Source organism: Phalacrocorax aristotelis, chromosome 3, assembly GCF_949628215.1.
Source record: "Phalacrocorax aristotelis chromosome 3, bGulAri2.1, whole genome shotgun sequence".
In the NCBI taxonomy this organism is placed as follows: Eukaryota; Metazoa; Chordata; class Aves; order Suliformes; family Phalacrocoracidae; genus Phalacrocorax; species Phalacrocorax aristotelis.
The window spans coordinates 28,418,466-28,442,754 of NC_134278.1; the positions used below are offsets into that span (position 1 = coordinate 28,418,466).

The 24,289-nt window shown below is 37.1% G+C and overlaps 1 protein-coding gene across 2 annotated transcripts in view; it reads left to right on the top strand.

The window, feature by feature from the left end:
- Positions 1-23,849, top strand: part of PRIM2 (DNA primase subunit 2) — a 119,428-nt gene extending 95,579 nt beyond the window's left edge. For both annotated transcript variants that reach the window (XM_075087028.1, XM_075087029.1), the window contains 4 exons: positions 6,689-6,815; positions 7,640-7,722; positions 19,042-19,110; positions 23,235-23,849. In XM_075087028.1, the coding sequence (XP_074943129.1) occupies positions 6,689-6,815; positions 7,640-7,722; positions 19,042-19,110; positions 23,235-23,462 (507 nt within the window). In that variant the 3' untranslated portion in view covers positions 23,463-23,849. The remainder of the gene's footprint in view (positions 1-6,688; positions 6,816-7,639; positions 7,723-19,041; positions 19,111-23,234) is intronic.
- The last annotated feature ends 440 nt before the right edge of the window (positions 23,850-24,289 follow it).

The window sequence follows — 24,289 nt, forward strand, 5'->3', positions numbered from 1 at the left end:
ATTAAATTTTCTAAATGAATGTGTTATGGAGTAATTATTTAGTAAAGGATTCAAGATTATTCTCTGCTATTAGATTTTCTTAAGAGGTCCTTAAAACCATAGAGAACGGTCTGCACAAATCTGTTGAAAATAAAACATCTTTACAGTAGTTGGGTTTATCGAGCGTTCACTTGTTATTCGAATGAAAGTACCAACGTAGTTTTATAGGTACTTAAGAAAAGCATGGTATCTCTTATGGTGCTGTCAAATATTGCCATTTTAATGTAGCTGTTTAATTATTTTTTAAAATAAGATGTAATATTTTCTTCTTTTTAAAAACAAAGCAGCAAAAGTTCTCATCACCTGTTCAGTGTTAACTACCATCTGAAGTATTCGTTTTCTTGATGTAATTTCCAATTTCATTATAATTCTTGATTATAATTAGCGTCATGACTATTTCTTTGTGTAGTTGTTTCATTTGAAATGACAAGGGGTTTACACCTCTGTGTTCAGTAATACTCTGAACTGCCAGCATGTAATGTTCAGTATTTTAAAAAAGATTATGTATTAATTTGTTACTGGAATTCTGGTATGGGTGAAATTGTCACCCACAAACTGTTTTTTGCCTTAAAATGGCTATTCTTTCCTTCAGGTTTTTCTTTTTTTGTTAGTGCTGCTCACTGAAAATTTTAGAGCAGGTTAAGCAAATATTTAGGAAAAATAATAGTTTGTGGGAATATCAAAACAGTGATATTCATAGGTACATAGCATTTTCATAATTTTTAAGTTGCTAATTTTTGGAAATATTAATGATATTAGAGAAAATGACAAGTATAATTAGTGGAGTACTATGTAAAATGATTTAGGCATTGCAATCCCATAAAGAATTAGGAGTTTGGTGCAGTGTAATATGGAAAGGATTTATTTCTTTCAGATATATCTATCTTTCTAGCCAAGAAAATGTTATAGGTGATACTACGCCAAGAAGATAGGACATTATGCTAAGGGAATCATATCATGTTCTGTAGAAATAATCTTTAAACAAAGACTGCTGTATAATTCTGTAATCACAAAGACATTTCAGTTTATCAGAAGTAGAAATTAATCAAGTATTATAATAAAAATCACTTAGTAATTTTTTTCTGCTCTTACAAGTGAGCATTAAAATGACATCACAATTTTATGTGCTTTTAATTGTTGTTTAAAGTTGTACTTGATTTGAATTGGTCTGTAATGACTGCTGCACAGCCTATTAGAATTTTCCAGCTCAGTTTTAGCTGATGTCTCTGATCTGTACCTTTAAAGCACAGTAATCGTGCTACAGGTTGAGGATAAATTGAAACTTTTGGTCATTGGCAGAGGGAGAAGCATTTATTTGTGCTCCTAAATGGCAACCATGCTTTGGAAAAGACAACCTGAAGTTGAGGTTATTTTAAGAGTGAGCTTAAAAAAAAAATGTTGCTTGGAAAAGGATATGCCAAGTCAGCAGTGTCAACAGTAATGATTTGAGCAACTGCCTAGGAAATGGACGAAAAAGTGAACCAATTATTTCAAAAAATACACAAGTTCGTGCAATAAATTTATGATTTTGAAGCTGTTATCCATACAGGCTCAGCAATTTGAGGCAGGAAATTACCCAATGACTGTTTAAAAGAAGGTGTTAAACCATTACTACTTTGAATTTTGTAGAGTTGGAACTAATCTGGTGGTCAGCCAAGAAGTTAGACAAAATTACTGCAGTCATTTTTCTTAGTTGTTAGACTTTAAATAAATAAATAACCCAGTGCTGTAAGGAATAAATGCATAAAACCTTAAACAAGTATATGAAAGTAGTTAAACTGAGACATGAAAGTTTTGCGGAAGTGTGAATGTGAGCATGCAGGGCTTGGAAGACCTGTCAGCAAATTGTTTTCCATCCTAATACACATGCTGAATATCAGAATTGATAATAAAATTTATGGAGGGCCTAGTTCTATTTCCAGATACTAATCTGCATATATGACAAGTGATATAAGGAAAGTAACTCTCAGTGATGACATGATACATACTCGGCAGTGGCTGGAATGCCTTGGGAATGTTGTATGTTATTGTTCTCTTTTGAAAGTGTATTCAGTTGTATCAAATTGATAATTATGGGGCACACATGACCCATCTTCCCCTGCTTTGTTTGATGAAAGCTTTTCTTCAAAGGAGAGTATATACCTGCCAAATAGTACATTTGATGTACACCTTGGTTCCATATCCAAAGATCTTGTGTGCATTTATGTGATCAGAATTTATTGAAAATAGCATTTCCTTAAATTCCTATCTGGAATACAGTAATCTGGTATTAGGCTATACCAGTTGCAAATTTATAGCTTATGTATTTTTTATACTTTTTTATTTATACCTTACTTATACTTTAATTTATAACTTGTATGTCTTCTACTGAAGGCTATCTAACACAGTATGTGTGTCTTAACTAGCACTTATAAGGCAAATTAATCTGCATTAGTCTGATACTCATGTGAATATACCACATAAAAGCAAAATATAAGTTCCTTGCTACAGTACACTTATCTATATCCAGTGAACTGTCCCACAGCCTCCTTGATTCTGGCTTTCGACTACTGGTTTAGTCCCACTAATCCATGCTAAGAGCTTAGTTTCTTATAGGGAGAAGTTGTCTAAGAAAGCCTCAGTGTCACCTGTTCAGGGCTACCCAGGGTCACCATTAGTACATTGAGTACCATTAACTGGACACCTCGGTTTGTTATGACAAATACTGATGCATAAAAACGCAAAACTACCCACTTGTCATCAGCAACTGCACTTCAGACCAGACATCACATGCATCCTACAGCCATGCCTTGTGGAAAGAGAAGTCTTCAAAAAATTTATGTCTTCAGGGGTCAGGTTGAAGCTCAGACCGTTGACTTGCAGTCTTTTAAAACAAAAATTCACACTGCTGCTAATCCCAAGATTTGCTCATTCCTACATCAAAGTGACAAATTTTGATAGAGATGTTAAAGGGTTGTCTGTGCCTCAGCTTCTTGGCTTCAGTGTGAATCAGTTCATTGCTTAAACGAGATGTATTTCTTAATCCCTTTCTCCCTCACCAAAGCCACGGCCCATCCACCCAGCACATAAATTACAAATGCCTTGCAGATTTTGGAAAGCACAGAGAGCTAAATAGGGGCAAAATAACTCAGATAGTTGAGATGTGGCCATACAGTTAAAAAGTTGCAGAGAATCCCTGTTTTCAAGTATTACCAGCAGTGGGTGATCTCAATAGTATCATGATCTTGCTTTAACATTGCTGTTTTATTGTAACTTTGGCAGCAAGTTTTCATTGATATTTAGCACAGGCTATGGTGGGATGTATAGGCATACGCAGTTTTTCTATGATCCTAGAATAATTTTTTGCCTTCGTATTCTTTTCTTTCATCTAAATGAAAACTGTCTCTTAGAGTACAAGGGGAATGTTCACACTCCTGATGTGTGAATGCAGCATCATTATTATTGAGCAAATTCATACCAGGCTGCAATAAAACCCTGAAAAGTACTTACAGGGCCATCACCAAAAAAGAGATTTTTCAAATAATTTAATTTGAGCTTTGACCTTTTACTGTTTTTTTGCCATAATGACCTTCTGGTAGATTGCAGTTAGAATATACTGTAATAGTAGTTTTACAGGGTTTTAGCCTGTTTTTCTGAAATAGTTTAAAACCAAGCAATTTATAAGCAGTTAGAATAACCCTGTGAACACCTACACGCATGATGTGTGCTGCATGTAATTTGTTTATTTTGTTCAAGGAACTGTGAAAATCCACTTCTGTTTGGGGCATTAGAATAAATAGGAAAGGACAGTTCCCCTCTTGTTTGAATATTTCAAACATGTTTAATTATACCTTGCTGCTTTTGCTAGCAAAACAGATTGCTCCTGAGGGTTTTTTTCTTTGTGCACATCCTAGAGTAATGGTATTAGGAAAGAGCAAGTCTGATCATTGAGTTCATCCCCCAATGTACAGAGAGAGGTGTTCTGCAGGATGTGTTTTCTGAAATGAAATGCCACAATTTATGGTTTCTTCCCGCTGAGGATGACCACATAACCTTTTGGATATTGGCCCAGCTAAAATCCTGTTTCCTTAATCAATGATAAGAAATTCTGAATCACAAGGATGAGAGAGCTCCTAGTGAAGCATGTAACTTCACGTGTGCTAACTTGCACCACATAGCTGTATTATTCTCTGCCATCTGCCACTGTGAAAACTCTGGGATCCAAACAGGGTTACAAGCAAGCAGTGAGAAAATACCCAATTGTCCCAAGGCTGTGTTGTGTTATTATGTAGCTGTTGGTTCTGTTTACTGCAAGAGCTGCTTCTCAGCATAAAATAATGACTTAGGTAGTAAAAGTAATTTTTATGGGCATTAAGGCAAGTGATGTGAGAAGTACAGCTCAAGATTTTAGTACACAGAACTGTTGAAGAGGGGTGTTAATTTTCTGAACAAACTAAGCAATACATCCTGAAGCATTGAAGATTTGCCTTTCCCTTAAAAAAAAAAACTGATTTAATGTAATTTAACTGCTTGCCAAATGCCCTTTGTTAAGGAAATGAAATATGCTTTCATTCATATTTTGCAAAGAAGGAGGAAAGGTTCCAGGGCTTCTGGGTGGAAGAATACGTGGCTGTGGGATCACAGACTGTTTTCAGTTTAACAGGTTTACTCAGAGGTTTGGAATTAAAATACATCCATCTTTGTATTTGTTGTTTGCTGTTTTCAGGAGTAAGTATACCATTTGCAGCTCCCACAGGAGCAGAACTCAGCCAGCAGCTGCCGCTTGCCCTGCTGAGGGCAGGGTACCTGTTCCGCCGGCCCTTCCCGAGTACGTGCACAAACCTACAGCCGATCCTCATATAGTCTTACTCTTCTTTCTAATGAGGAGTTGGTAAGCCCAACCCTGTTGCCAGCAAAAAGGGTGTTCATTTACTGTTCAACCAACCAGTTCTTTCCTCTCCTGAGCAAAAGGGTTGACTTAGGTAGGAATATTCCTATGTGCTGGATCCTGCCCATGGCTGTGCTGGCAAATACAATGCTATGTGTTTTTTCTCTCTCTTTTCTTCCCAATCCCTTTTTTTAATATCTTTTGAAATAGAGTAAAGTCATGTTGTCAAATACACAGTAAGGATTAATTAGTCAGTGTTTGTTCAGAGTTTTGGATGCCTTAAGCCTTGTTTGGAAGGAGTGCTGAGTATTACTCTTCTTGATACGTTGACTTGATTATGACCAGCATCTTGTCAGAGATTTTTTTTTTTTTACCCTTCCAGAATCAGGTGCAATTTAGAATTTTATTCTCAAAGGTCACATACATTTTTATACACATTTATTATGTATTTGCACACTGTGTTATAGGTTTTCAATTACTTATAATTTTTCAAAAACATTAAAGTGTTTTATATGAAGAAAAATATACTTACTTTTCTATTTTATTTTAGAAATGTTTTAGCAGGTCAAGGTGGTTATAGATATATGACTATTCTGTATTACTATTTGGAAGTCCACAAGCCAAATAGGGAACTTCTTTTATGTGTAGAAATGAGAGCATCCTTGAAGTAGTAGAGTTACCAGTTGTATGCTTGAATGATTTTTCTTAGTATGTTACCTTGGCTTATATTAGATATCAGAGTAAAAAATTATTTTTAAGTGGTTTTTGGGAAGAAAACATAAATTCTTATGGGAGTTGTTTGTATTTAATTCAGAAACAGAACTTTGCATAAGGTAAATGCTAAAAGTTTGAATTGAGCAAGAGCACAGTTCTTTTATGTACTGTCATAGCGTTTTTGAAGAGAAGGGAGACTGAGGATGTGTAATTCTAAATATGATGCTTCATTATTTTATCCTATTTGGTTTTTTTAGAACTAGAAGTATGGTATTTGAACAAATGTTCTTTGTCTTATAGTAACTAATGCAACTTAATAGAATCCATATGTTAAATTATCTGATTCTGCTACAGATTTTATGTCACCTACTGCCACATATAAAATAACATGAACTCAAGTCGTTGGATGTTCTCCACAAGACTTTATTAATAGTGCTGTACTCAGCTACCAAGATAAATGTTTGTTTACATCTATATTACTTTAGAACATTTAATTTCATTGGAGGAATTGGTAGTCTATCAGCAGACAAAAGAGGTTTGCTAAAATCTCTCTTTTGTATAAGCAAAGTATACTCCATTTTAGAATCTAATGAATTAACTTCAGTGCTGAAACAAAGCATAGGTGAAGCATTATACTTTGGGAGAAGAAGAATGAGAACCTGAGTAAAGAAATCTATATTTCTGGTTTTTTGCCCTGATAAAGCAATCAATATATGGACATCTATGAAAGATTTTAAATTACTATGTTATCTCCATTTACTAACATCGTGGGGTTCAAAATTTTGATCCCTAAATCATCATATCTTAAAAGCGATGACCATATCAGCTGAAAAGCCCTTAAATCAATGCAGTTACACAGTTCTCTTGTGATGTGTCTGTAAAACGTATATGTGCACATACAAGTCCATATAATATAAAAATCAAAGTGAGCAGCAAGCAGCTTGATTTTTATTTTTCTCAGTTTGTGTATGTTTGGAAGATTTATTTTGTTATCCAATATTTCTATTTGCAGAGCAGATAGAATCACTGACACAATATGTAAGAATTTATCCTTTTGTTTTTATTTAGTTTGACAAAGGATATGCCTACAGCATTCGCCACAGCTATGGGAAGGAAGGAAAGAGAACTGATTATACCCCATACAGCTGCATGAAGATTATCATGTCCAATCCACCAAGTCAAGGGGATTACCATGGTGAGTTCCTTAAAAAAAACCCAAAAGTTTAAAACCAGCAGAAACCCACGGCTAGAGAAGTTACTGCCTCCTGTAGTATCCTAAATTATGTATTTAACTTCAAGGCCACAGTGGTCTTGTTCTCTTTTGATAGCTTCTGGTTTTATATACATTGTGTTATGAAGTGTAAGGAGACTCTAAATGTACAGATGCTTTAAAAAGTGAACAATTAGAGGTGTTTTGAGAAATCAGTTCAATTGTACAGAAATTCTGAAATTTTCCAGGGTACTTCAAAACTTCCTACCTCTGTGTGACTAAACATGGAAAACCTGCACTGACTTCATCATTGTTATTCTAGTACTAAGTCGTTCATTCAGTAGTATCTCAAAATTAATTCTGCGGCAAAAATAAACCCTCTCTTATTGAAGGTGGTGGGACTTTCTAAGGTACATATAAAGTAATATTTTTACCAAGGACTATGCTTTAAAGACCAGTTGCCTCTCAGTCCTTGTCTTTGCCTGTTTTTTTCACAACTACTAAATGTGCCAGTGCTATCATTGTTAGTAAGGAACTAACTAACTATTTTTCTGTCAGTGAATGGGAATTATGGCCTCTTTAGGTCAGGATATTTTGTGTAACTCTTGAGCCTGTGGTGCCCTGATAACCATGCAGTGGAGTAATTATTTAAAAAAAAAAAAAAAGTAAGCAATTGCACATATGGGCAATTAACTTTCTTTTAAGCCATTATACAATTAGCAACAGCTTAGCTGGTCTCTTGAGTCTCTGTTGTGCTAACTCCTGGGTAAACAACCTTGTTTGTGAGACTGCTTGTTTTTTACTGTCAGGGTGCCCCTTCCGCCACAGTGATCCTGAGCTATTGAAGCAGAAGCTGCAGTCATACAAGATCCCTCCCAGTGGAGTAACTCAGGTAAGGCATATTTTGTTTGGCGCTTTCATTAATAAGGCACCGGTTTTCAATTTTACTTTCTATTTGTGTAGGAATGCTATATGCAATTTGTCAGTATGTATTGTGAAATAAGTCTTACAAAAGGTTTAAGCCAGAATCTTGGCTTTCTGGCTCCAGTTCTTCCATTGATGTGTTCATTATTGTCATCCCCTTTCATTGTTAAATATTATGGGTTGGTTTATTACTATAGTGGATACAACGCGGAATTTTGTTTTACTTCATTTTACTGCACTGTGATAAAAAAGTTTAAATGAATCTGGCAATATTTTAGAGAATTTATTTTTATTCTTGCAGTGACTTGTGGAAGACTCTACTGTGTAGTCAGTAGACATAAGTAATTGTTTTCTGTAATAAACTTCTAAAAAACATACATTCTTAATCATCCATTGCACTAACTTCCCTAAACAACACAAGGACATGAAATGCCTAGTGAAATTAAGTGCAGATTTTTAGCAGCTTTTTAAAAGGTAACATTAAATTGAAAACCTATGTTATATAGCAAGGACAATGCAGAAATAGGTGTATACTGTGACTCCCATGGCTTGCTCTAGCAAGAGGTTAAGGCTGTAAAAGGATGCCATCATCTTCATTGGAGGAAGGCATATGGGTTAGACTTAAGCTGAGGCAGTTCAGCAAAAGGTTGTGTATATTAACTGCCTGAAACCTGCTTTAGGTCCTTAGGAAAATATGGCTTTAAGTTTTCATCTTTAGTTCGTGTGGAGTATCACCATCGCTTGTCAGGCATCAACAGAGTATTGAACTAGATAGAAAAGAATGAGAAAGTTCCACTTAGTCTCCCTTGGAAGGAATAATTAAGATACAAATTAAAAGAGAACAGTTTTCAAAGTGTTTATCATTCACTCATAGTCATTCTTGGCAAATTCTTGAAGTACCCCTTTTTCCTAGGAACGTTTTTTTTTTTCCTTTTGTTTTTTCTTCTTTCCTCCTGGTACATATAAACAAGCATTTGACTGTCTTCCATATATCTGACAGGCACCAGAGAGACTTTCCTTTGGCTTTTTTTCCTTTATATATGCATCAAAAATTGATGCTGCTCTGAGATTTTTATCCTGCTAATGATTGGAAAGGTTGGTGAGGATTTACTGTTTCAGCTGCCTCGCTGTGTGTGGGTAGGATTCAGTGGAGGTTATTTCTTCAGTGAATTTGCAGTGGGACACTATCTTTTTATTTAACGTAGTTCCTTACTTGATGTGAACTGGGTTTTAGGGTTTTTGTCTGTATGTTTTTGTTATTTTTTCACTTGTAAAGAAGGATTAGGATTCACTAGGAGTCTTAAAGTGACTAAGAAAAACTGTCTCCATCAGTACCTGCTTTGCCTGGAAATGGATGCTGTGCTGTCCACAGATTTTGTGGTGTCAGTTTAAGTGCAGTCAGGGTTTGAGGCTCTGTAGTGGCCACTGATAGTGTTTAAACAAAACAAACCCAAACCAAAGCACCCTCTACCCAAAACCTACTACCACTACTAAGTTGGCTGTAGCTGGGTTTCCAGAAATTGATCTGTTACAGCAGATGGTCTTTGAGATATTCAGTAGTAGCAGGAGGAGGATTGGTTCACATCTGTCTCCAAGATCTCAAACAGGTTTTATTCCTATCACTCCTTGTTGCTACGTTTGCATGGTCCGATAACATTTGCATGACTAATAACAGTTCAGGATCCTTCAGTCCAGACTGGGTCTTTTTAGCTTCTCTGATGCTGGTGGTAGTTGCTGAGTATCAGAAATGTCATTTTTCCTTTAGCTTAGTGAATGGTTATTAGGTGTGGATGGTTTGTCAATCTTTCGAAGCCTCTGATATAGTTGCTTTTCCAGTATCCCGGCCTCAAGATTGACATTCACTCAAACCGTACCCTTTGAGTTTGTTAGACCTCCTGTTAACTCCAGATCAACTGAAAGCTTCCTTACAACCTGACAGATTCCTCTTTTTAATGAATGATTCAGAGCTTGACCTTTCAGCTATGCATTTTAATAAATGGTATATCTTTCCTGGGGCTCAGGGCCTCTTACACTTGCTCCTTGCTTTGTTCCAAAATTCTTTTGCTGTCTTCAAATGTGACTTCATTTAGTGTCTTCTCTTGCTCTGTGTGCTCTAGGCAAGCAGGTTGTCACAAAGTGAAAAATTCCCTTCTGTGTTGTCAAAACCAGATTAATGGATGTACCTGAACATTATTTCAGTTCTCTCTGCCTGGTTTATGGTAGAGATAAATGTTGTTGTGGACTGAGGGGACACTCAAGTGGCCATGTGCACAGGACAGCAAACTCAAAAGGAGCAGGCATTTTACATCGGTTTTCCAGGACTCTGAGCTGTCTGCAATGAGTGGAAGTCGCACATTCACTTAATGAAAGACAGTGGACGAAGTAGTTGAATCATCAACAAATGGGTGTCATGGTGTCACAGGTGAGATAGTAAATGACAGCCTGTACTGGATCTGGATACTGGTTTGGGTTTTTTGGGGGGGCAGGGGTAGGAGTGTGGGTGTATGTGGGTGTGTGTGTGTTTGTTTTTTTAAGAATCAAAGAGATTAGAACTATACCCCTGCTTGATTATCTCACGCAGTCCCTCACTTGCTCCTCACCCTGGTGGTGTGTTTACTGAGGTCTCAACTTTCCTTCTGAGCAAGGGAATCACTGCTGGTCTGGGAGGATTGGGCAGAAAGTCATGTCAATACGTGCTTTGCAGCTGCTTGCAGTTAAGTCTCAGGCATTACAGGCTGTGGTCCCAGGGCATTCTCCAGCATTCATCTCCATGCATGTCTGATCTCCAGGATCATCCTCAACTTCCCAGGATCTTCACCCTCATCTTTCTGGGCTCCCAAGCCCTCATTTTTCTTCATCTAAATAGACTATCTGCAAAACCTGTGGTTTTGTTCACATACCAGTTCTAGCTAGCTAGCAGGTTCATGCTTGTCAGTTTGAAAATTCAGTTTTGGATGTTTTACAAGCCTCTCTATGAAATCTGCATAAAAGTAACTTGAAACAACTGTTGTTTGCTCAACTGTTTCTCAGCTTACTTCCTGATGGGTGACACTGAGGGTGCTATGAGACTCGCTGCAGTGGTGAACGGTAGGCTTTTGCTCTCCTGGTTAGTAGTGAGGCATGATTCTCTGTGGCTAAGGAGTTGCTTTAAGGAATTCAAATGAAAGCTCAAGACTTGCAGTCCCTGTTGAGTGCAAATTACAGCATTCTGGAAATCACATTGAAGGGTATTACACCAGAGCTTCCATTCCTGGATCAATTCATCCTTTCAGCCCTCCCTGCTTACAGCAGGTACTATATCACTACCAAGTTCTGTATCAGCAAAATAAAGTACTACAAGATCTGTGAAAGTAATGCACTGAGCAGTGAAACCAAACATATACATGAGTACATAGACATACATATTTAATGTATTGCCAGCAGTGTGGAATGGTATCTTAGAAGTCACCTTTTATGAATGGGGCACTCCAAAATTAAACTGTCTAATTCTAATTCTAGAATCTGGTCAAGTTTGCTGTCCAAATCCCAATCCTGTTTGAACTACCTCATGTTTGATTTTAAAAAATAGAATATTCCTGCTCATTTCTTAAGAGGGTGTCTTTGATTAACATCGGGAAACATTCTGGGCATAACTTGTGGCCTGGGGTACTGCTTTTTTACCTGGTGTATGTCAAGGATGCTATCCTCTTAATAGGTGATTTTTACCTATAATTTAGGAGGAGGGGAAATGACCTCAAGCTGCATCAGGGGAGGTTTAGATTGGATATTAGGAAAATTTCTTTTCTGAAAGAGTGGTCAGGTGCTGGAACAGGCTGCCCAGACAGGTGGTGGAGTCACCATCCCTGGAGGTGTTCAAAAACGTGTAGATGTGGCACTTCGGGACGTGGTTTCAGAGGCATGGTGCTGCTGGGTTGATGGTTGGACTTGAGGATCCTAGAGGTGTTTTCCAACTTTAATGATTCTATGATTTATAGTAATTTACTGGACTTGAGAAGATAAAACTTTCTTAAATGACTCAGCCAACAACTGGCTACACAGAAATCCTTCACCATTAGGCACAAATGTTTGTTTTTATTGCTTTTTTTCTAAAGGTTTAGCTATGGCATTTCCCCTGTGAGAACCCAGTCTCCCAGCAGCATCTCAACTTAGTCATTATTTTTTTGGACTAACAGGCACTTGCTTCCTTTTTTGCCGTTCTAGGAATATGACCTTCAGCTGACAGTAGTTGTAACATAACAGTAGAAACATTTTTTTTCTTCTGATTCACCAATTCTATCCATTTTGAGATAATATTAATCCTTAAAATGAACTGTAGGTTTTTGCTTATAATGGTATCTAAATTTTAGGAGATTAATCTTTGTTTTATTTAGTAATATATTTTTCACCTAAACTAAATGTTTTCAAGGCTACAAATTACTTATATGCTATAAGCATAAGGGATGCTTCTTTTCAAGAATGTGCCAATATCTATATCCAGGAGACCTCTTGGGAGGATTGTTTCTGCCCTAAAGTTTTCCTATGTGTATCTGACAATGTGCAAATCTGTTATATAGCCATTGTCATGGAAACAAATGAGATCTGTAAAAGGCATCTTCATGCTCGGTCTTAAGGAGCATATCTGTGCTCATGGTCATGAGGTTTTCAGAGCTCACACCTACAGTTCTGTTCACGTGCTCACCAAGCGTGTTGTTCATATTGAAACTTCTGTACAGTCCCAGGGTTTTGTTGAACTAGATACTCCAGAGCACTCTTCTGTGCAAATGGGATTTGTGAGAGGAGTATATCAGGTAATAAATGTTTCTCTCCAAAGCTATGAAGTTCACTTTAAGGGGTTGAAAGGTCAACAATTTCTGTTCCCTACTGGGTTTAAATTCTCATTCTGAAACAGAGGTTGACTGGAAACTCATCAGGCCTTCCACAAGCATCAGTCAGCATGCTGATGCTGTCCTGGCCAGAGGGGCTGGAGAAGCCACGGCCACACAGGCCGTGCACAAAGGATTTTACTTTGGTGGCTACTTTGGTACCCAAAATAAAACAGAGCTGGTGTGTTAACCTTAATATGTGCAAGCATGAATACAGATATTCAAGTCTGCGTTTGACGGAGACTTAGCAAATGTCTTTATCAGCAGTGCCTGCAGGCTTGTGTTTCTGTTTGGGAGACTTATTTTTTCATAGCTGTCTGTTGAACCCTTCTTATCTTCAGTTCATACTGGATCAGAACTGTTACCGTTGGAGGGTGTTTCCTTTCCATTTGTTCACATTTTTTAATATTCATCATAGTCCGCTGACAACCTAATCTTGAGGAGGTGGTGTTTTGTGTTGGGTGTTGGGGGGTGTGGGGGGGTCCTGATGAGAGTCCGGGGGGTTGTCATAGGACAGTGCTCTTTTGATGTTTTATGTGTTTCTCTTCAATGATCTTTGTGCTGTCTGTCAGCACAAAACCCATGGCTTATTCCTGAATATATTGTTTTCATCAAGGGAATATAGACTCCTGAGTGGTGGTGGTTTATCTTCAGTGAAGTTAGTTCACAGTGCTTTAGACTATCAGAAGATTTGGATTTGTAGTACACCAGCAAACACATAAGTCATTCTTTTTCTAGTTCTCCCATAACTTTCATGGGTTGTCTCAGGAGGTCCTCGAATCATGAAATCCAGGCCACTGTCTTAGTTGATTTCAAGTTGATTGGTAATTGCTTCAGGTGGGTTTGGTTGTTTCAGGAAAAAACGGCAAGCAGCAACCCATTGGTTTGGATGCATTTCCCTCGCTATGTTTGGTGTGTACGCTGTCTGTTTCTATGGGTTCTTTCCAAATCAGCTGTGCTCTGCCTTGATTTCAGTTCTGGTTCCAAGGCTTTCCCTGTCTGTCCATTCAGAACCTGAGGCCTTTGCCTGTTCCTGCAATTTATTGTTAGGACTTCGATCAAGTGCTTCAGTTGTCCTTGAGGCTCTGTTTTCTAGTGTAGACGGCAGTTGCTTCTCTGTGGTAAACTGTGTTCTTCTCTGGTCAAGGGTTTTGGTTTTTTTCAACAGCAGGAGTGTATACTTCAATCTGACACTGTCAGAATACATCCATTAATGTAATTTTCAATAATTTTCAGTGTTTTTATCTTGCTTATATTGGGATTTCCCTTGGGTTTGTACTGGCCTTCTCTGCTCAAAACTTTTAACTTGACTTCACATCACAGAATCCCGGGGTGGAAGGGACCTGAGGGATCATCTAGTCCAACATGACTTCAGTAGTTTCACAGTTTCCACATGATGTCAGTAATCAAACTGAGCATTGGACTGCTTTCGTTGCAGTCATGTTGTAGTACAGTCAGTAATGAAAAAAGTGATAAAAACATTTGAATATGTGAATCTGCTTGCTGTGAAGTATCTAGATCCAGCTTGCTATCGCAGTCCAGATGTTCTGAAGGCTGTATCTTTCCTGAGATTGTATCGGCTGATGTCATCTTCCTGAGGTAATATAGCAGCTGACTTCCAGGTCTTGCCTAGTTATTATATAGCCTGAAGCAGAAAGAATTAATCTTGATGTTTATTCTAAGAAATGAATTATTTAACTTGTATTTGTTTCACATTTTCCTTAGGTTAGGGTATTTCTTTATTTGTGATAGTAGCTTTTTTGTTCTGCAAGACAGATGCAGAAACATGGTGAGAAAATGTACATTTAAAAACTGTGAAGTCAGAGAAATGGAATACTCAGGTGCATTAACTCTTCTTGCGTTTGATGTTCACATCATTGACTTTCAGCAGATGACTGTATAAAACTTTGAAAAATGGCCCACAACCAAGCAAACAAAACCAGCTAGCATTAGAGCTGTTTCCTTTTAAAATTATTAACTCAGTTTAACTTAATGTCTTCATTTAATAAGCTGCCCAGGAGTTGCTGCAGCAAATATGGGAACATATTGACATATTCCTTTAATTCAGACATTCACTTACTCTTTTGCTAAATATTTGATGAGTTCCTTACTGACCTATGTAAAATAAGAACTTAAGGCTAGAGGACCTATACGTTAAAAATAGAGGAAAAATACAGGTATTTTTAAGAGACATTAATAAAACACCTTCTTCTGGATCATGACAACCTTTCTCTTTTATACCGTTATAACACATGCTAGAATACAATTAGGTTTTGTTCTTTGACAATTAAGATGCAAAACACAGGGTAGAAACTGATCTGTTATGGTGCCCTAAATATTACTATGTGCAGTGCTGAACACTGTGCGCAAGTACTCTTCACTACAAAAGAGAAGTCAAAGAGTATGAAAGGAACAGGAGCTCTGACAAAGCTGTAACAATGATTTTCTAGCCTGTAAGTGAGCCTGTTTTCCTGAGGGATAACAGAGCTTAAATCTGAAAAAATTGTACTATACATATATAAATATGTAAATTATAAACATGAAACCTTCAAAATCAGTTTAAAAATGTAAAGGGAATTTTCGAAAGCAACAAAAAGAACAGATGCCTGTGCTGACCAGGAAGCAAAGGGCATTGGGGAGCCCTGGTGCAGGACTTAATGCTGAGGTGGTCACAAACTGACTTGAAACAGAAGAAAACTGGAATGAGTTAGGATACGCTCCAGCAGTTGCACCCAAACATATCTTCAGTCACCTTTGAAATAAAAAAGAAAGTTAGAAATGAGTCATAACTAAATCTCTAGCAGAAGGATTTTCATTTTGAAAGTATAAGTTAATTCTGCAATTTTCAAATAAAACCAACTAACTTTGAGTAAGTGAAAATGACAATGGATAATTACAGAGCCCAAACTATCCTGCTATGCAATGTCTTAGCTTTGAATGCTGAGGGTCTGTATAGCAGGTGGCTGCATACAGCTGCCAAACATCATCTTAACTTCATTAGTAGTCAGTAAAGCAACATCAGAAAAGCAAGTTGCAGATGGCAGTGAAAGAAAAGGCACGTAAGAACTAACAAAAAGAGTCCCTGAGTATGTACTATTACTTGCAAATAAAGCAATTTAGTGTAAATGTCTTTAATATATGTGGAGGCAAAAGATTGCTGCTGTGAATTAAGGTAGTTTTCAGTGGAGGACTACTTCTGGGTAACACTAGTGAAAAACAGCTGCAAGCTTGCTTTCATTATGTGCACAAATGTAGTAGGAAAGATAATATTTATTATGAATTATAATTCTGTTTTGTTTAAATAGAGAATTGTTAGTTTCTCTCACACAGAGGACTCCTTTCTAGCTAGACTCCATTCTATTGCAGTTTTTAACCTTTTTTTTGTGTCTTTCCTTAGTAACTTGTTCCTTATTAAAGCCAGTTAATCTACTAAACCTGCTCTTCTTTGCATATGTATAATGTGGCTGCGTCATATATGCAGAAGGTGAACCTGGTCTGCGGTGATGTGGCCAGTTCCAAGTCACATATGTGCTAGTGTGGCTGCCTTCTAGCTGCCTCTCAGAATGGGTGGGAGCTGAGTTCTAACTGCTTTTCCCTTAATGAGCCACAAATGTTGTTCCGGCTTTTCTACCCAACCACAACTTGTAATCAACGTGTAGGAGTTGTATAGCTTTGTAATCTCCACCTGTCAAATTTAGCTGAAATTGGCCAACAAGTCAAAGCTGGGAGGTGACGTGGTGGAGAGGGTAAAGGAGCAAGAGTAAGACGATGACTGCCAGTGCAATCACATACACTAATAAATTTAACAAACTGGATGAAAGTCTCAGGTCTGTTCAGGTGGGCATTCTGTTCTATAGAGCACTCTAGCAATGTCAGGGAAAAGAAGCACCATGAAGACCTAGTTACCAAATTTACTGGAGAATGCTGGTAGAAGTTCCTCAGGCATCTGTTCTCCAAGATGTGTGTCTTCATAGCAGCACAACAGAAAAATCTGTGAGGTGACCTAACAGCAGCCACTGAGAGGTCTGAGGAGGAGTCTAGAGGGGGTGGGACAGTAGCTCCTTGGTGAGACTGCAGTGTAGCTGGGCAATAAAGATCAAGCTGCTGCAAAATAACATGGTTGCTCTTTAAGAATTTAGTGTGTCAAGGCCAGCTCTGATAATATGACCATTATGGCTGTCATATGTCAGCAGCATTGATTCAATGAAGTGTTCTTCCTGACCTTACAGGTGGGTCAAGATATTCGCAAGGATGGGTCAAGGGCTTAAATGGGCATGGTTTCAGAATAGTTTGCTCAGAATAGCCTAATTACAAACCTGGAATTTATTTATAAGCACCCCTTTATTCTGTCATCATCTGTGACTGCATCGGTCAATGATCCCTCTTCTGATATCTGTCACTTGAAGTTACCATTTTTCCACTGAACTGTCAGAGAAGACAACAGCAGCTTGATCTCGCATCCTGTGAATCATCGTGAGTTAGTAAACCAAAAGCAAACTTTGATGTCCCTTGTCTTTTCTGCTTTTCAGGATAGTTGGATAACAGCATCATTGATACAAAAAGCAACTGTGACTGTGATCTGTAACTTAAAAGTCAAACCACAGGATGACTACTAGCCTTATAACTGATCAGCTTTTTCAAAAAGTTTTCTTAAACTACAAGAGAACCTCAATGCTTTTAAACTTTTAGGGTTTATACTCAGAATTTATTGACATTTAAGTTTTTGTTTGCGCATTTAAGTTTCTGAGACTTAAGACATTTACACCTGAATTTAGACAAGTTTTTATTTATATAATTTATATTAGGCGTGATCTTGATTAAATAACAATTTTGAGAAAACCTGAAGTATTTATGAACTAGATTAAACTAGTTGACTTAATTGAGCTGGAAAATTCAGGTTAGAAAAGTCTGAATGCTACAGAACATTATGAATGTTTCTTTCAACTAACAAACAGACATATAGGTCTTCTGATCATTACTCCAAATTATGTGAAAAATATTTTTTTAAAAAAGTACATCTGTACAACATGGTTAGCATTTACTTAAAAATAGAGAGAGCTCTTCTGCATGGCGTAGATTTTATTGTAAGGAACAAACAGGAAAACATAAAGCAATCTGTAACTGAAGTGTTTAGAATAGATGAGTTTTCTTCAGTCCTTAACTACTTAATGTGACACTAATCTTTTCAGTCAATTTCAAAGGAGGGAGGAGGTAAAAAACCAAATATGTGTATGTACACAGATACTGCCAGATTTCAGACTACTTTGCTTCGTTGGCCTTGATCTTGATCTTTTACAGAAGATTTAACAGGAGGTGGCAAGAGGGATAGAAATGTAATCAGCTGGGCTATTACAGAGAAACAGTGTGGCTAAGTACTTTCTTGGCAGTGTGTTGTTGTTTTTATCCATTCAGCAAATGTGATTTATTTATACATCTGTCAATAAATACAAGGCAGCATCCAATAATGAGTACAGCAGGGATTTAAGCTGGAGTGTATTGCTGTGTTTGACACAAAGGTCAACCTTGGTGAAAGGGCCTTGAAATTAACATTTGTTGAAAACTATTTTCCTTCCACTGAGGCTATCTCTTAATTCCAGCAATTTTCTCTGTTTGATAAGCAGAGAGAGCATACATTTTGATTATATAAAGGAGGGAGGAGGTGATGAAACTTTAAAAATTTCCAACTGGCATTGCATTCTGGTGATAAGAATGGGACTTTATGCAGCACAGAAGAGATTACCTGAAGCAGAATTGGGAAGCAAATTGTATTTACAAAAGATGGCATGATTTTCCTAATAGGTGTTCAAAACAAGCTATTCACTCACATATTCTGCTGAGCTTGACTAGAAATAACTTCATTTCAAAAAGGACAAATCTGATTGAAGGTAAAAGCATTCCTCTCTCACAGATACTTGTCTAAAGGATTTGCATTAAATTTTCTTGATGGGAGCACAGTAGTATTTTATTCTGCATCTGCATGAACTGGTAATGTGGAAAATAAAAAGACAAATCGTGTCCTTGATTGCTTCATGCTTCAACCACTTGAATTACTAGATTTATGTTTGCAGTTATGGAAGAGATGTTGCAATATGATAGTTTGACAATAACTGTCACAATTATATTACCAAAATATAGATTCAACTTATTCTTGAAGTTAAGAGTATTGAAATTATGTTTTAAGGACCAGGCAAATGTTCCTGTGATTTTATATTGTTTTTAATGTAGCCAGGGTATTTTTAAAAAACTATAGTATGACTGAATGTTGTCAATTATTACTAAGATACACATATGTCAAGGATGTCACGTGCTGCAAATTTCCATGAGCTGTTATACAAGACTCTTCTGAAATCGCTTGTCATGGTAAGTATCAACAAGATGTACCTGTGCTACTTCTGAATTCATTAAGGATTTCTCCATCTGTGTAGATCCTGGAACTGGTGAAGGGCATGCATTACCAGCTGGCCTGTCAGAAGTACTTTGAGTTGACACATGATGTAAGTAGCTACAAATTTTTGTTATGCTGTAATCACCATCTTTGTCTTGAAGAAGGCCTTGGAAATAGTGCATGAAATCCAGAGACTATCTGTAGCTTTCACATCCATCATTAGTTGTCTTGGCTTGTTAGTTTTCATTTCAATAATTTCATATAAATTTTGGTTTTATTAGTATCCTGAACATTACAAGATGCAGTAAAAGGTTATGCTTTCTTCCTGAAAATGCCAATATTGTCAAATTTTGTTTATTTCAAACCATTTAACTTTTTCAATATCCTGTTTTTAAACTGTGTTTTTTAACCCATTACACAAGTTTGGTATTTTGAGATATATCTTAAAAAAAAGAAACAAAATGGGTCTAACAAGTTTAACTAAAACTCTAATCTTCCAGCACTTGCAGAGTTAATATTGTTAGTCTTCGCTTGATAGTTTTTCATGTCTTTGGTCATGCGTGGTTAGTTTTTAAATCAAGATGAACATTCTCAGAGCTTTCCTGTTTGCTTAATTGTAAGCTTCTATAACATGTTAAAGTAAGATCCCCCACAAAATTGTGAGACACTGAATGGCTGCAGTCCATCTCCGATGTGATTTCTTGATTCAAAGAACCAGTTTTTGCATTGGTTCTAGATTCTTTGTTGTCAAGAAAAAACAGTGGAACATGGCCCATCTTATACCTTTGTTCTCTCCACAACTCAAAAACGTGAAACATCCCTTTCAAACTTAAGAATATGGAACAGCCTTGCTAAAGATATGGATGAGGTTTAGATGGCCCACCCAGACACATTTACCATGGACTTTTTTGTTCTCACTCGTTTTCACATTTGATTTAAATGGAAGTGTTTGTCTCCGTAAATTTCCAGCGATCATATGGGTGAATGTATAGTAAAGGTATACTCTGAACCCATATCCAGTGCTGTTTTGGCAGCTGTATTTTGAAAGGAACACTTTGTCTTACAGTCTTAGAAACTGATAAAACAGGACATTCAAAGTTACATGTAATTTGAAGTTTAGATAACATATGCCATATGTAAGGCTTAGTCAGTAGAAATAATATTTTCCCAACATGACTATAGACCCCAAGGTCAACATTCACCAAAGGATAAATCAGCACAGCACCAAAGATCTGTTGTGTTTTAGGAAAGCCATCTTTCCATTCTTCTGTGGCAAATTCCAGAAAAGCATTATCTTTTTTTCAGTCTTTTCATACTAAAAATATCTGTCTTTGCTGCATGCACTAAGAGTCATCTTTCAGCTTTGCTGTTGATAAGTCTTCTACTTCACTGAGAGAAAGGAGAATGCACAGAAAGGCACCTTCTGCAGTTTGAATTAAACATGCTTATGAGGGCAATTTTTAATAGAGAAAATAGCTGCTAAACTTGTTCCCAGCCTGCTCAGAGTGATTTTTCTGTCCTACAGCTATATGCTTTGGTAATTTTTTTCTTTTTTTTTTTTTCGTGGAGTGGTCAAGAGCTGGCTCTCTGAACCTGCTGATGTCTAATCAGGCAATCAAACCCTTGCTGTCCTATATATCACTAGCATAGCTTTTCAGTGAAGGAAATTTCCAAAGAATCAATCAGCATAACGTTGATTGTTATTGTTTCTTCAAATAGGTGAACAATCTTAAAGTAAAATTCTCCATGTGAGTCAGTCCACTTCAGCTTCAATTATGTAAAAATTATACCGAGAAGGTGTTTGATATACGTTGGGCAGAGCTGTCAGTGTTACCTAAAATTCTTGAAAGTTAGAGTGTGTATGTGGGTTAGATCTACTATGAATGACTTTGTAGTGGAGACTTATTTAAGATTATGATATTTTTCGAAGTTCACAGGATCAATTACACGCTATGTCTACTTAAGGACTCTCTTTGCATTTCCTCCCCATCATCCTCTCTCAAGTTTCTACTGCATCTTATGCTGGCAGCAGCTTTGCTGTTGGTTTCACTAGTCCAGTGCTTGGTACTAAGACTAATAAATCCAGCTGGGCTAGAGTGAGAATGTTTAGAATAACTTTTTTTGGGGGAAGGTATCTTTCCACCTCAGTGCTGCTGGTTCAAATAGCACAGGTTACCTACAAGGTGCTTCTCTGCATATTCCATGTGAACTGGGCTTATTGGCTTTAATGCTACACCTCTCCTGAATTTTGTTTCACTGTCTCACAACTACAGAACAAAAGTAACTATTGTTTGTGTGATTCAGCGCATTGTCTCCAGGCAGGAGCTAATGTGTTAAGGAAATGTATGTGTGTGCAATTTGTTAAGTCTTTCAAGAAGTGTGTGAAAGGAGAGTGCTGCCTCTACTGCATGAATAGTTTTACCATATTTTTCAAGTTCTGGGATGTCAGGACATACATGATGACAGTGATGAACAAAACTTTCCCTCTCTTTCAGGCTCTCAAAACAAGGTGCTAAATTGAATGAGCAGAATTCTTCTAATTAAAATAGGGTACATGGAGTCATACTACAATTTTAACTAAAAGACTATAAATAGCTTTTAGCCAGATACTGTCAATCACCTCTGAAAACATGCTCTGTTCATTCAATGAGCTGCTTCTACAGCTTATTCCAATTTGTTGGGGAGAGAAGAGTTTAGAACAAAATTAAGAGTTACAAAGTGAATCTTAAATTGGTCTGAAGAAAACAGAGATTTTAAGGTTAAAAAACCAAAACTAATTATGAGCTGCTTCTAGGAAAGCCAGCTTTTCACTGTATCGCTTCTTTTTAAGCCTTTTTGTTGTAAAGAAGTAATGCATGGAAGAAAGCTGGCTGGATGAAACCCATCCAGATAAGACTGAAATGATATTCAGTGGTGGCTTCAGGTTTCTGATGGAGCTAAGCTAGGCGGAGGTAATGCATTGAATCAGGGTTCCATTTAAAATGCACATTGATTCTCTGCTTTATGATTTTTCACAAGTGACTGAAATGTAAACTGGTGGTTTTTGGCGTATTAAATCAGCTACAGTGTATGTCCTCATGAGATGCTGCATGTGTGCAGAGTTTCCTGTTATGCTTGAACTGGCCCCACCGCTCTGGGAAAAAAGGAAGATAGTGGGAGCAGAAAATTACTAGTATATGTTTCTCAGTCTTCCTTGGATTATTGTGTCCCAGGCTTGGGAAATTTTCCAACATTATTTAAAAGCAGTAGTTTTCTCAAAATGTTCTTAGTATTCACACGAACTGACGGGCAGAGAAGAGGTGCAGATTGCCTGAATACAAGGTAGAAGTACCTTTTGAAGTAAGCATTTCCAAATTCTGGGTCCCCAAAAAGAGATACAAAGGTTATAACTGAGATTTGTGGTGAATATGTTAGAATAGTTTACTTTTAAAACTGGAAGTGTTAGTGATTTGAAATATTTGATAAGCATAATTTGAATGTTCATTTATCGAATAATTAAAGAGCTGAAAGAATGTGCCTGCTAAGTAGAAAGGAACAATAAGAATATGCTGCACCTTCTGCTAGGTTTCTGTATTCTTTTCCACCAAAGACTAAATGTCCTTTGGTATTGGTTGTGCATCTAGTTTCAGGATGCTGATGTTGGCACTGATAGAGCAGAGATGAGCTTTATCAGCTGGGCTTCTGTCTTAGCCTGCTGCCTTGTAAATATTGCGTTTGTCACTACCAGAGAAAACAGGGGAAGAGGTGAAGCTACCCGCTTCCATTCACCATTTCACACTGATACTTAAGATCTACATTTATACTGTGCAGTTGTTACAATTTTTAGTAGTATTCTTTACTGCCATTTGCACTCTAGGCTTGTCTCAGTCCCTCTTTTGGGTAGGGAAATGCTGTTTCAAGGGGTAGGTTCAATTGTCCTATACCTGTAAAGGTAAGCCATTTTACTTATGTTGTTTTATATGTTTTGGGGAGGTTTTTTCTTCTACAGCAGAGACTGTGAAATATTTTTGAATATGCCAAAGCAGTCATTTTATTTCTAAGATGAGGGAAGAAATTTTGTGATGCAAGTAAAACTGTATCATTCTTATATTTACTGGGATAGTATTTACAAACTGCTGCCTTTTTCTTCAACAAAATCAGAACTTATTAAACTGCTAATTAATTCGTTCTTGAATGTGAAAAAGATTACTTTTTGAAATAAAATAACTCACTGTTCCTTTCCTTTATGTGCAGGTTGATGACATTGGGTTTTCTTTGAATCATCCTAATCAGTATTTTACAGAGAGTCAAAGGGTATTAACTGGTGGTAGAGAACTGAAGAAGGAACTAAGTAATTCAGGAAACTCTCAACAAAAAAGTAATGGTCAGGAAAGCATGAATTCAAATTCTACTCCCACCTCTTCAAATACGACAGCTGATGCAGAGCTGGAGGGACTGGAAGCATACTTCACTGAAGACTAAGCAGCTGTGTTATTTGGGGTGGTTGGGTTTGTTTTAATTTGGTGTTTTCCTTTCTTCAGTTCTTTTACCTTCTCTAGCTGAATTTGTCCCAATACTAAGGAATATGCACTTCATTACCTGGAAGACACAGGCATTTAGTGCTTTGAATAGGCTGAAGAAAAGAAAGATACCAAAGCTGTAATTACGTCCAGTACTACTTCTCGCTGCTTTAGGGGACAGTTTTACGTGGCATGTTGAAAGATGGGAAATGAAAGTTCCTTCCCAATTTTTAGGTAATTTTTGTTTGACTTACCATTTTGCTTTTTCTTCAAAGTCTTTAAGTATCTTTATCCCATTTTGTGATCGCTTTGATATGTTTCTTCGTAATAAATAAATTGCAAAGCAAAAGTTTGTGGTATTTTCTTTTTAGCTGTATTTGGATGGTAATTAAGTAGGAGTTCTTATGATGAAAATTAGCCTCTGGAGGAGTCTGTCTCTTTTCTACATGAGGAACTAAGGGAAATCAACCTCCTAATTTGTGTACCTTGACACTAAATTTAGAGAGCTGGTTTTGGTGCTTGAAATAGAACATATGCAGAGTTTAGACACCTGTATGTAAGGGGGTAATCAAAAAAGTTGATGCTCTACCAACGGACTCATCTTGAAGAAGCTAAAAACTTATTAGCAGATATTCATTTTCAGTTTCAAAGTTTTCTCAATGTCTGAGTATGGCTGGAGCCTTATGTGTCCTGTGAAGCTAAACAGCCATCTGAATGCAGCTTCAGGTCACCTGAATTACACCCATTCACCCAAAGCCCAAGTCACCTAACACACAAACAGCATTCAGT